This window comes from Coregonus lavaretus (assembly GCF_964263955.1).
Source record: "Coregonus lavaretus genome assembly, chromosome: 26".
NCBI classification, from domain to species: Eukaryota; Metazoa; Chordata; class Actinopteri; order Salmoniformes; family Salmonidae; genus Coregonus; species Coregonus lavaretus.
In genome coordinates, this window is record NC_140013.1 from 43699214 (window position 1) to 43712896 (window position 13683).

Below are 13683 nucleotides of genomic sequence, written 5' to 3' on the forward strand. Positions count from 1 at the left end.
CAGGGTGGGCATGGTGGGCAGGGTGGGCATGGTGGGCATGGTGGGCATGGTGGGCAGGGTAAGCAGGGCAGGCACTACCCTGTGAAAATGAATGAATGAAAAATGAAAAATATATATTTTATCAATAATGTTGTCATCTACATGTTTTTTCTGCATGATAAAATTGATTTCTGAACTAATACTTCCCAAATCTGGTGATCTGGTACAAAATGCGCAAGGAGGCCAGGGGAAAGGCAGCCTCGTCATGTGCCTGCCTTTCCCCTCCTTCAAACGCAATGCAAGGCATTGACATGATTGATATGATTACGTTTGCAATCGCAACAAATAATCTGCTCAAACCCCAACCAAGGATTATCAAAAGTCGTGGTATAAATTCTCGGACAACCCAAAGATTCCTAGATGCCCTTCCAGACTCCCTCCACCTACCCAAGGACGTCGGAGTTCAAAAATTGGTTAACCACCTAACCGAGGATCTAACCTTACCCGTAATACCCTAGATGCAGTCGCACCCTTAAAAACAAAAAACATTTGTCACAAGAAATTTGCTCCCTGGTATACAGAAAATACCCGAGCCCTAAAGGAAGCTTCCAGAAAATTGGAACGGAAATGGTGCCTCACCAAACTGGAAGTCTTCCGACTAGCTTGGAAAGAAAGTACCGTGCAATATCGAAGAGCCCTCACTGCTGCTCAATCAGCCTATTTTTCCAACCTAATTGAGGAGAATAAGAACAATCCAAATTGTATATTTGATGCTGTCGCAAAGCTAACTAAAAACCAGCATTCCCCAAGAGAGGATGGCTTTCACTTCAGCAGTGATGAAATCATGAACTTCTTCAATGAAAATATCATGATCATTAGAAAGCAAATTACGGACTCCTCTTTGAATCTGCGTATTTCTCCAAGAGTTTGCACAGAACTGCCAGGACCTCGAGTTGAATGAATGAAAGTTTTTTAATCCTGTATCTCTTGACACATTCATGGAAATTGTAATGGCCTCTAAACCTTCAGGCTGCATACTGGACCCTATTCCAACTAAACTACTGAAATAGCTACTTCCTGTGCTTGGCCCTCCTATGTTGAACATAATAAATGTCTCCCTATCCACCAGATGTGTCTCAAACTCACTAGAATTGGCAGTAATTAAGCCTCTCTTGAAAAAGCCAAACCTTGACCCAGAAAATGTAAAAAACTATCGGCCTATATCGAACCTACAAAGCATTACATGGACTTGCTCCTACCTATCTCTCCGATTTGGTCCTGCCGTACATACCTACACGTACGCTACGGTCACAAGACGCAGGCCTCCTTATTGTCCCTAGAACTTCTAAGTAAACAGCTGGAGGCAGGGCTTTCTCCTATAGAGCTCAATTTTTATGGAATGGTCTGCCTATCCATGTTAGGGAAGCAGACTTTATCTCAACCTTTAGGTCTTTACTGAAGACTCATCTCTTCAGTAGGTCCTATGAGTGAGTGTAGTCTGGCCCAGGGGTGTGAAGGTGAACGGCAAGGCACTGGAGCGACGAACCGCCCTTGCTGTCTCTGCCTGGCCGGCTCCCCTCTCTCCATTGGGATTCTCTGCCTCTGACCCTATTACGGGGGCTGAGTCACTGGCTTACTGGTCCTTTCCATGCCATCCCTAGGAGGGGTGCATCACTTGAGTGGGTTGAGTCACTGATGTGATCTTCCTGTCCGTTTTTTTGGTGGAGGAGATCTTTGTGGGCTATACTCAGCCTTGTCTCAGGGTAGTAGGTTGGTGGTCTGTTGATATCCCTCTGGTGGTATGGGGGCTGTGCTTTGGCAAAGTGGTTGGGGTTATATCCTGCCTGGTTGGCCCTGTCCGGGGGTATCGTCGGACGGGGCCACAGTGTCCCCCGACCCCCCCCCTGTCTCAGCCTCCAGTATCTATGCTGCAATAGTCTATGTGCCGGGGGGCTAGGGTCAGTCTGTTATATCTGGTGTTATTCTCCTGTCTTATCCGGTGTCCTCTGTGAATTTAAGAATGCTCCCTCTAATTCTCTCTCTCTCTCTCCCTCCCATCCCGGAGGACCTGAGCCCTAGGACCATGCCTCAGGACTACCTGGCCTGATGACTCCTTGCTGTCCCCAGTCCACCTGGTCGTGCTGCTAATCCAGTTTCAAAAATTGTTTGCGCTGAAACGGATACCGATCAAGGACGACTCTCATCATCTCCATCGACTTTTAAAACTGAGGGCCAACAGGGAGGAGTTTTACAGTTCAGTCACTGATGTCTTTACCCAGAAGGATAGACGGATGGACTTCATTACAAGTAGACCTAAATGTAAGTGCAAGTGTGTATTTCCAGTAGTGCCGTCTACTATTATTACATTAGCTACGTCTACTGAGTGGTGGGACTGGGATACTGAGTGGTGGGACTGGGATACTGAGTGGTGGGACTGGGATACTGAGTGGTGGGACTGGGATACTGAGTGGTGGGACTGGGATACTGAGTGGTGGGACTGGGATACTGAGTGGTGGGACTGGGATACTGAGTGGTGGGACTGGGATACTGAGTGGTGGGACTGGGATACTGAGTGGTGGGACTGGGATACTGAGTGGTGGGACTGGGATACTGAGTGGTGGGACTAGGATACTGAGTGGTGGGACAGGGATACTGAGTGGTGGGACTGGGATACTGAGTGGTGGGACTGGGATACTGAGTGGTGGGACTGGGATACTGAGTGGTGGGACAGGGATACTGAGTGGTGGGACTGGGATACTGAGTGGTGGGACTGGGATACTGAGTGGTGGGACTGGGATACTGAGTGGTGGGACTGGGATACTGAGTGGTGGGACTGGGATACTGAGTGGTGGGACTGGGATACTGAGTGGTGGGACAGGGATACTGAGTGGTGGGACTGGGATACTGAGTGGTGGGACTGGGATACTGCGTGGTGGGACTGGGATACTGAGTGGTGGGACTGGGATACTGAGTGGTGGGACTGGGATACTGCGTGGTGGGACTGGGATACTGAGTGGTGGGACTGGGATACTGAGTGGTGGGACTGGGATACTGAGTGGTGGGACTGGGATACTGAGGGGTGGGACTGGGATACTGAGTGGTGGGACTGGGATACTGAGTGGTGGGACTGGGATACTGAGTGGTGGGACTGGGATACTGAGTGGTGGGACTGGGATACTGCGTGGTGGGACTGGGATACTGAGTGGTGGGACTGGGATACTGAGTGGTGGGACTGGGATACTGAGTGGTGGGACTGGGATACTGAGTGGTGGGACTGGGATACTGAGTAGTAGGTTGGTGGTCTGTTGATATCCCTCTGGTGGTATGGGGGCTGTGCTTTGGCAAAGTGGTTGGGGTTATATCCTGCCTGGTTGGCCCTGTCCGGGGGTATCGTCGGACGGGGCCACAGTGTCCCCCGACCCCCCCCCTGTCTCAGCCTCCAGTATCTATGCTGCAATAGTCTATGTGCCGGGGGGCTAGGGTCAGTCTGTTATATCTGGTGTTATTCTCCTGTCTTATCCGGTGTCCTGTGTAAATTTAAATATGTTACTCATGCAATATAATCATTTCTCACAGACATTGTATAATAATATGTTTTAAGATCATTTCCACTACAATATTGTGAGTATGAAGGTATTTTTGCAGAGTTCATTCATTTTGCAGACCTACAATATCATCCATGGACATAAATACGGTATTTTTTGCGGAGGCAGTTTTGCCAACATAGAACTTAACCAGTTGACATAAATCTGAGTTAGAATTAGGGACGGACAGGAGCAGCTCCTGGCATTTCAGTCTCATTCTCTCTATAATACTATGCTACTGATGGTGGGGAGAGTCGGAGTTAGGGGCAGAGTTCAGTGCTGTTGTGCCGACATAGAATGTCCCACATGGACATGAATCTGAGTTGGGGTTGGTATTCAGGTTAGGCTATATGGCAGGCTATTGACTTGGAGTCTCTGGCAGTGCAGCTCCTGGTGTTTCAGTCTTAGCGTCTCTATAATATGCAACAAAATATTTTGCTGTGCGACCTGGAATTTTAATTTGGGAGCACTGTGGAACAAAAAATACATCCAATATCCTTTACATATATATATTTTTTAAATAATAATTGTTGTAATGATAAGGCTTCACTGTTTCCCGGGAGCAGATTCATTAGTGTTATGCTTGCACCACTGATATAGCAAAAACGGTGTGTTTCTTACCAAACTGTTTAAAAGATGCTGTTCATTGACTACAGCTCAGCGTTCAACACCATAGTGCCCACAAAGCTCATCACTAAGCTAAGTACCCTGGGACTAAACACCTCCCTCTGCGACTGGATCCTGGACATCCTGACGGGCCGCCCCCAGGTGGTAAGGGTAGGCAACAACACATCTGCCACACTGATCCTCAACACGGGGGCCCCTCAGAGGTGCGTGCTTAGTCCCCTCCTGTACTCCCTGTTCACCCACGACTGTGTGGCCAAGCACGACTCCAACACCATCATTAAGTTTGCTGACGACACAACAGTGGTAGGCCTGATCACCGACAACGGTGAGACAGCCTATAGGGAGGAGGTCAGAGACCTGGCAGTGTGGTGCCAGGACAACAACTTCTCCCTCAATGAGAGAAAGACAAAGGAGCTGATCGTGGACTACAGGAAAAGGCGGGTCGAACAGGCCCCCATTCACATCAACGGGGCTGTAGTGGAGCGGGTCGAGAGTTTGAAGTTCCTTGGTGTCCACATCACCAACAAACTATCATGGTCCAAACACACCAAGACAGTCGTGAAGAGGGCACGACAACACCTTTTCCCCCTCAGGTGACTGAAAAGATTTGGCATGGGTCCCCAGATCCTCAAACGGTTCTACAGCTGCACCATCAAGAGCATCCTGACCGGTTGCATCACCGCCTGGTATGGCAACTGCTCGGCATCCGACCATAAGGCACTACCTCACTGGGGCCAAGATTCCTGCCATCCAGGACCTATATACTAGGCGTGTCACAGGAAGGCCCAAAAAATTGTCAAAGACCCCAGTCACCAAACCCCCTTGGAGTTTTTCCTATTCTGTTGCATTACAACCTGTAATTTAAATAGATTTTTATTTGGATTTCATGTAATGGACATACACAAAATAGTCCAAATTGGTAAAGTGAAATGAAAACAATAACTTGTTAAAGAAAAATCTAAAAAATAAATAACGGAAAAGTGGTGCGTGCATATTATGTATTCACCCCCTTTGCTATGAAGCCCCTAAATAAGATCTGGGTCAACCAATTCCCTTCAGAAGTCACATAATTAGCTAAATAAAGTCCACCTGTGTGCAATCTAAGTGTCACATGATCTGTCACATGATCTCAGTATATATACACACCTGTTCTGAAAGGCCCCAGAGTCTGCAACACCACTAAGCAAAGGGCACCACCAAGCAAGTGGCACCATGAAGACCAAGGAGCTCTCCAAACAGGCCAGGGACAAAGTCGTGGAGAAGTACAGATCAGGGTTGGGTTATAAAAAAATATCAGAAACTGTGAACATCCCACAGAGCACCATAAAATCCATTATTAAAAAATGGAAAGAATATGGCACCACAACAAACCTGCCAAGAGAGGGCCGCCCACAAAAACTCACGAACCAGGCAAGGAGGGCATTAATCAGAGAGGGAACAAAGAGACCAAAGATAACCCTGAAGGAGCTGCAAAGCTCCACAGCGGAGATTGGAGTATCTGTCCATAGGACCACTTTAAGCCTTACACTCCACAGAGCTGGGCTTTACGGAAAGCCATTGCTTAAAGAAAGAAATAAGCAAACACGTTTGGTGTTTGCCAAAAGGCATGTGTGAGACTCCCCAAACAAATGGAAGAAGGTATGTCTTCTTCCGCTATGTCTGGCGCAAACCCAACACCTCTCATCACCCCGAGAACACCATCCCCACAGTGAAGCATGGTGGTGGCAGCATCATGCTGTGGGGATGTTTTCCATCGGCAGGGACTGGGAAACTGGTCAGAATTGAAGGAATGATGGATGGCGATAAATACAGGGAAATTCTTGAGGGAAACCTGTTTCAGTCTTCCAGAGATTTGAGACTGGGACGGAGGTTCAACTTCCAGCAGGACAATGACCCTAAGCATACTGCTAAAGCAACAGTGAGTGGTTTAAGGGTAAACATTTAAATGTATTGGAATGGCCTAGTCAAATCCAATTGAGAATCTGTGGTATGACTTAAAGAATGCTGTACACCAGCGGAACCCATCCAACTTGAAGCAGCTGAAGCAGTTTTGCCTTGAAGAATGGACAAAAATCCCAGTGGCTAGATGTGCCAAGCTTATAGAGACATACCCCAAGAGACTTGCAGCTGTAATTGCTGCGAAAGGTGGCTCTATCCAAAGGGGGGGGGGGGGGTTCTGTTTTTTTGTCTTATTTCTTGTTAGTTTCACAAGAAAAAATATTTTGCATCATCAAAGTGGTAGGCATGTTGTGTAAATCAAATGATACAAACCCCCCAAAAATCCATTTTAATTCCAGGTTGGGGGTATTTTACATTCATAAACCATGTCGCGGGTCATTCGAAAACTACTTGCAGGCCGCATTTGTTTTACACCTTGTTCAGTCATGTTTTTACCTCATTAGGTAGCTAGCTAACAACCTGGTAACTTTATATCTTGGTAGCACAGAAAGAAAGAAAAAGGGTCAAAGTGTTTTTTTGTAGTTTTTTTTCTGCGGTTTTTCAAAAATGATCTGATCGGATTTCATCAATTGGATACGATTACATGTTAGAATTGGGTTTTTCAAAACTGAATCCTCCGGATTCGGATCCAATCTGACCTTTAATCTGTTTTTTGTATTTTTTTTTTAAGGTGATTAGGATAATTTTAATGCCAAAAATCTTAATTATCTTGATCCCACTGTAAGGGTGGATTCACGGTGGATTTAGAAAGGTGAAAGGCCCTACAAGCAAGACATTTCAATGTAACTAACGTGACAAGGTTTCAAAAACGTTCTTACATCTGAAAACCAAATGTTCATAATGTTAAATTGACCCAAGTATAGGTATGTGGTCAGTTGTTATTAACATTTACATTTTAGTCATTTAGCAGACGCTCTTATCCAGAGCGACTTACAGTTTAGTGAGTGCATACATTATTATTATTGTATTTTTTTCATACTGGCCCCCCCCCGTGGGAATCGAACCAACAACCCTGGCGTTGCAAACACCATGCGCTACCAACTGAGCTACATATTGAGAAGTGTGTAATAAATGCGTGTACTGGATATGGAGGCTCTATTATATATAATCTAGGAACCTTTATTCATGTAGTTTACTGCTCTCTGTTTCCTTACGCCAGTGTAGAAGTAGTCCCACAACCTGTCCAGTAGATTTATTTTTTATTTTATTTCACCTTTATTTAACCAGGTAAGAAGCCAGTAGAGAACAAGTTCTCATTTACAACTTCGACCTGGCCAAGATAAAGCAAAGCAGTGCGATAAAAACAACAACAACACAGAGTTACATATGGGGTAAAACAACATAAAGTCAAAAATACAACAGAAAATATATATACAGTGTGTGCAAATGTAGCAAGTTATGGAGGTAAGGCAATATTGCCAGGTGGAGGCTGTGATCTTGATATCGTTGGTATTAGAAAAAGAACAGCTCAAAAACAGCCAGATCGATCTGATCCTGGATTACAAAAAAATATGATTCCAGAATCCAGATAATTCTGATCCAGATTAAACTTTTTTTTTTTTAACTGGGCCCTGGAGATCAATTATCATAGATGTCAATGAATGAAGGAGAGATTGCATGTCATTGTCAAAAACGTGACGCTCTTAAAGAGACCGTGTACAATTTTCAATGCATCTCAATAGGAAAAAAATAATTTATACATAATGTAGAAACCTAATATTCCACAAAACCTGGCACCTACTACCATCCCCCGTTCAAAGGCACTTCAATCGTTTGTCTTGCCCATTCACCCTCTGAATGGCACACATACACAATCCACGTCTCAATTGTTCCAAGTTTTAAAAATCCTTCTTTAAACCTGTCTCCTCCCCTTCATCTACACTGATTGAAGTGGATTTAACAAGTGACATCAATGAGGGGTCATAGCTTTCACCTGGTCAGTCTGTGTCACGGAAAGAGCAGGTGTTCTTAATGTTTTGTACACACATGGACATGAAGGAGACAGGCAGGCTCTGTACATCTCAGCCTCCGCTGTACTATACTATATAATACACTGAAGGTTCTTAAATGGTTATTCTTCAGGTTCCTTGGAGAACTCTTGCCAGATATAGAACCTTTGGGGTAAGTGTGGGGTTCTGGACGTGGCATCTACAGTTCTTTAGAATTCTAAAAAAGGTTCTTTAAATGTATGGAAGCCTGCATATGCGGTCTCTCATAGCACACAGCACATTGGGCGGTGTTAAGTAGTGTAGATGTTTTCAGTGTAACATTTCTAGTGTTGATTCAGGAGTTAAATTAACACTGTAAAGCTGGGGGGGGGGGGGGGGTCCAACTCATTCCATGGAGGGCCTAGTGTCTGTTGGTTTTTGGTTTTTCCTTTCAATTAAGACCTAAACAACCAGGTGAGGAGAGTTCCTTACTAAGACAGACAACCAGGTGAGGAGAGTTCCTTACTAAGACAGACAACCAGGTGAGGGGAGTTCCTTACTAAGACAGACAACCAGGTGAGGAGAGTTCCTTACTAAGACAGACAACCAGGTGAGGGGAGCTCCTTACTAAGACCTTGACAACCAGGTGAGGGGAGCTCCTTACTAAGACAGACAACCAGGTGAGGGGAGTTCCTTACTAAGACAGACAACCAGGTGAGGAGAGTTCCTTACTAAGACAGACAACCAGGTGAGGAGAGTTCCTTACTAAGACAGACAACCAGGTGAGGGGAGTTCCTTACTAATTAGTGACCTTAATTCATCAATCAAGTACAAGGGAGGAGCGACACTCTGCCCTCCGTGGAATGAGTTTGACACGTGCTGTAAAGAGTTAAATGAGTGTTGTAAAAGAACCCCAGTGTTGGTGTTAATAACCAGAGTTGAACCAAAACCATGCCCATCATTATCATATTTCCCAGCATTCTCTATTGCAGGTAGATTTTTTTAATTGTTTGTTTCAATATCTGTGTTTTTTGCATGTACATTGATTGATGAATTAATCTTATGCTACTCAAATATAAAATAACATACATGTTTCTAAACTATTCCCATCTGTTACTTGGACTTATTGAACCTGTTAATGAGATGTTTAATGAGATGTTTAATTTAGTCTCATATCTTAATCTTCCTAACCTTGGCAGTCATTCTGAATGCAGGTTGCGGGTGAATAACAATTCAAAATATTGGATATCCCCACTCTGGCTGAATTCCAATAGGAATTACACATCACTTTGCAAGCCAGCATAATGTGACTTGCAGGCCTGATGTGGCCTGTAAAGTGAGTTTCAGGCCTCTCTATTAGGGTAAATCTAGGTCTTAAAAAGAAGGCCTTGAAATAATAATAATAATCTCACTTGGTGAAGGCCACAGGACTGAAAATGAATGAATGCAACAACCATGTCTCTGTCAATATCAAACACAGTCATGGCTGGTACTGTTAACTCGAAAGGCAGAGACATTTCTGGTTTTGGGGATTTTTGTATGGTTCTTCAAAGAACCATCCCATTTATGGTTCTTCAGAGAGCCTAAGATTGTTCCCATATGGCATCACTCTCAAGAACCTTATTTGGTTCCAAGTTGCACCTTTTATTTTTAAGAGTGTACTATGCTATACTGTACTATACTATACTATACTATACTATACTATACTATACTATACTATACTATACTATACTATACTATACTATACTATACTATACTGTACTATACTATACTATACTATACTATACTGTACTATACTATACCACTGGTTAGGGACAAGGACAGGCTGCTAACCTGTGGCCTGGTGCGTAGCAGCTCCTGATGTTTCAGCCTCAGCCTCTCCTTCTCCATCTGCAGCTGCTGGAGCCTCATCTGGTTGCTGCCTCCCATGACTCCTCCGCTCTGGGGACTGGAGGGCAGCTGACCCCCCTGCTTACCTGGAGCACTCTGGGTGATACGCTGCTGGTTCAGGCCTACGGAGGGGGGAGAGAGAGGCTCATTATGACACAGTATATCGTCAGGTGAAACTGGTGTCCAATCATTCTCATAACACTACAACGTGCAGCTCAGTAACACGTACTTATGCATGGGACTCTCGTTTCCAGACCAGTTTATAGAAATCAACAGATATGATCTCCAGCAGTGTGTCTGTCAGTGTAAAGTGTGGGTGTAGAAGGTAGCTAGTGTGGGTGTAGAAGGTAGCTAGTAGGGGTGTAGAAGGTAGCTAGTGTGGGTGTAGAAGGTAGCTAGTGTGGGTGTAGAATGTAGCTAGTGGGGGTATAGAAGGTAGCTAGTAGGGGTATAGAAGGTAGCTAGTAGTGGTGTAGAAGGTAGCTAATAGGGGTGTAGAAGGTAGCTAGTGGGGGTGTAGAAGGTAGCTAGTGGGGGTATAGAAGGTAGCTAGTAGGGGTGTAGAAGGTAGCTAGTGTGGGTGTAGAAGGTAGATACTAAGGGTGTAGAAGGTAGCTAGTAGGGGTATAGAAGGAAGCTAGTGGGGGTGTAGAAGGTAGCTAGTGGGGGTATAGAAGGAAGCTAGTGTGGGTGTAGAAGGTAGCTAGTGGGGGTGTAGAAGGTAGCTAGTAGGGGTATAGAAGGAAGCTAGTGGGGGTGTAGAAGGTAGCTAGTGTGGGTGTAGAAGATAGATACTAAGGGTGTAGAAGGTAGCTAGTAGGGGTGTAGAAGGTAGCTAGTAGGGGTATAGAAGGAAGCTAGTGTGGGTGTAGAAGGTAGCTAGTAGGGGTGTAGAAGGTAGCTAGTGGGGGTATAGAAGGAAGCTAGTGTGGGTGTAGAAGGTAGCTAGTAGGGGTGTAGAAGGTAGCTAGTAGGGGTGTAGAAGGTAGCTAGTGTGGGTGTAGAAGGTAGCTAGTAGGGGTGTAGAAGGTAGCTAGTGGGGGTGTAGAAGGTAGCTAGTGTGGGTGTAGAAGGTAGCTAGTAGGGGTGTAGAAGGTAGCTAGTGTGGGTGTAGAAGGTAGCTAGTGTGGGTGTAGAAGGTAGCTAGTGTGGGTGTAGAAGGTAGCTAGTGTTGGGCCAGTGAAGCCGGTTGTGTATGGTGAGGTTAGAGGGAAGGAAGCCCCAACACAAATCCCAAGTCTTCCACAACGCATCAATCAAACAGTGATTCCTTTTAAGACCCGCTTCCCCTCCTCAAATGCTGTGGGGTGAACCAAGGTGGAGGGGTGTTACTGTAACCCAACCAATCAGGGACTCTGTTGACTCTATGTGCTGGAGACACCAAAGAGAAAACAATAGGCCCGACAGGGACGGGGCTGCTCCTGCCTACGGGCCCTACTCTCATCACCATTCAATCACTGTCTGTTTACACCATCTCTACTGCTGAATGAAACACGGCTCAGGGCTCCCCTGGGAACCTGCCCTGTCCAGCCTCCTCAGCCCCCTGCCTGGCCCTGCCCTGTCCAGCCTCCCCCACAGTCCCCCAGCCCCTCTACCCTGTCCTAACCCCCCTCTGCCTGGCTCCCCCACCCCCTGTCCTGTCCAGCCCTGTGGTTCACTGCCCTGCCTCTTGGATACATTTTGGGTGGGGGTGATAGGGGGAGGTGGGGGGTGGGGGTGAAGGTGGAGGTGAAGGTGGGGGTGGGGGTGATAGGTGGAGGTGGGGGTGGGGGTGAAAGTGGAGGTGAAGGTGGGGGTGATAGGTGGGGGGTGGAGGTGGAGGTGGGAGGTGGAGGTGGGGGTGGAGGTGGTGGGGTGAAGGTGGAGGTGGTAGGGGGGTGGAGGTGGTGGGGGGGTGGTAGGGGTGGATGTGGTAGAGGGGTGGAGGTGGTAGGGGTGGAGGTGGTAGGGGTGGAGGTAGAGGTGGTAGGGGTGGAGGTGGTAGGGGGGTGGAGGTGGTAGGGTGAAGGTGGAGGTGGTAGGGGGGGAGGGGGGTGAAGGTGGAGGTGGTAGGGGTGGAGGTGGTAGGGTGAAGGTGGAGGTGGTAGGGGGGGAGGGGGGTGAAGGTGGAGGTGGTAGGGGTGGAGGTGGTAGGGGTGGAGGTGGTAGGGGTGGAGGTGGTAGGGGGGTGGAGGTGGTAGGGTGAAGGTGGAGGTGGTAGGGGGGGAGGGGGGTGAAGGTGGAGGTGGTAGGGGTGGAGGTGGTAGGGTGAAGGTGGAGGTGGTAGGGGGGGAGGGGGGTGAAGGTGGAGGTGGTAGGGGGGGAGGGGGGTGAAGGTGGAGGTGGTAGGGGTGGAGGTGGTAGGGTGAAGGTGGAGGTGGTAGGGGGGTGGAGGTGGTAGGGTGAAGGTGGAGGTGGTAGGGGGGGAGGGGGGTGAAGGTGGAGGTGGTAGGGGTGGAGGTGGTAGGGTGAAGGTGGAGGTGGTAGGGGTGGAGGTGGAGGTGGAGGTGGAGGTGGGGGGGTGGAGGTGGTAGGGGGGTGGAGGTGGTAGGGGTGGAGGTGGAGGTGGGGGGGGGTGGAGGTGGTAGGGGTGGAGGTGGTAGGGGTGGAGGTGGTAGGGGCCTCTGTGGCTGATCACTTCACCATCAGGGCTCCATCAGCAGATCCCAGGGCAGACCCAGGGGTGTTCATGGTTCACTTCAGGCCCACAGTGCAGCGCCTGCCTGGCTGGAAGGGTGGAGTTGGAGGTGGAATATGGGTGGTTACTAGGCCCAAAAGATCCAGGGAGGGGTAGGCTAGGGCTAGAGGTGGATGTGGGGGTAGGGGGTTGGATGTAGGATAGGAGTGGTTAGTAGACCCAAGCTGGAGGGGAGGGAGACCTAGGTCAGGCAGAGCCGGGAAGGGCTGGAGGGGGTGGAGGTGGAGGTGAAGGTGGGGGTGGAGGTGGGGGTGGGAGGAATAGGGGTAGATAGTAGGTCCAGCAGATAAGCATAGATAAGATACGGGACAGGTTAATGGCGTCTGTTTCATGTCTTGTTCACGCTCCTCTGCAACACAACAAGCCAGCCACAGGACAACAGCAGTCTCTCTGCAACACAACAAGCCAGCCACAGCAGCAGTCTCTCTGCAACACAACAAGCCAGCCACAACAGAAGTCTCTCTGCAACACAACAAGCCAGCCACAACAGCAGTCTCTCTGCAACACAACAAGCCAGCCACAACAGCAGTCTCTCTGCAACACAACAAGCCAGCCACAACAGCAGTCTCTCTGCAACACAACAAGCCAGCCACAACAGCAGTCTCTCTGCAACACAACAAGCCAGCCACAACAGCAGTCTCTCTGCAACACAACAAGCCAGCCACAACAGCAGTCTCTCTGCAACACAACAAGCCAGCCACAACAGCAGTCTCATCACAGCATCAGGGTTGGCAGGGAGCTTACTATACAACAGAAAGCACATATCCTGAAGGCAGGGCACACACACACATACACACACACACACGCACACACAGACACACACACACTCTCTCTGGGGAGGGTGTGCCAGCTGAGGGCAGTAAACTAGTACTTTAGATAGATATGACTGGGGCAACACCACAGCTTTTTTTTTCTTTGAAGCATGTGTCAATATTTGGCTGCTGTCAATTGAGGCTGTTGCCAGGGTGATGTGTTTCCAGGTCAAGATAAGCTAAGAGAAGAAATAGAAAGGATACGTGATCAATATAAAAAGGTCCGT

General features: G+C 47.7%; 1 protein-coding gene across 1 annotated transcript in view; it reads right to left on the bottom strand.

The window, feature by feature from the left end:
- yap1 (Yes1 associated transcriptional regulator) overlaps nt 1-13683 on the bottom strand; it is a 91392-nt gene that overhangs the window by 13721 nt on the left and 63988 nt on the right. Inside the window, exons 5-6 of the mRNA XM_084143270.1 lie at nt 9900-10089; nt 1-79 (exon numbers count right to left, since the gene is read on the bottom strand). The exon at nt 1-79 is cut by the window's left edge and continues 305 nt beyond it. Of these exons, the coding sequence (XP_083999396.1) occupies nt 1-79; nt 9900-10089 (269 nt within the window). The remainder of the gene's footprint in view (nt 80-9899; nt 10090-13683) is intronic.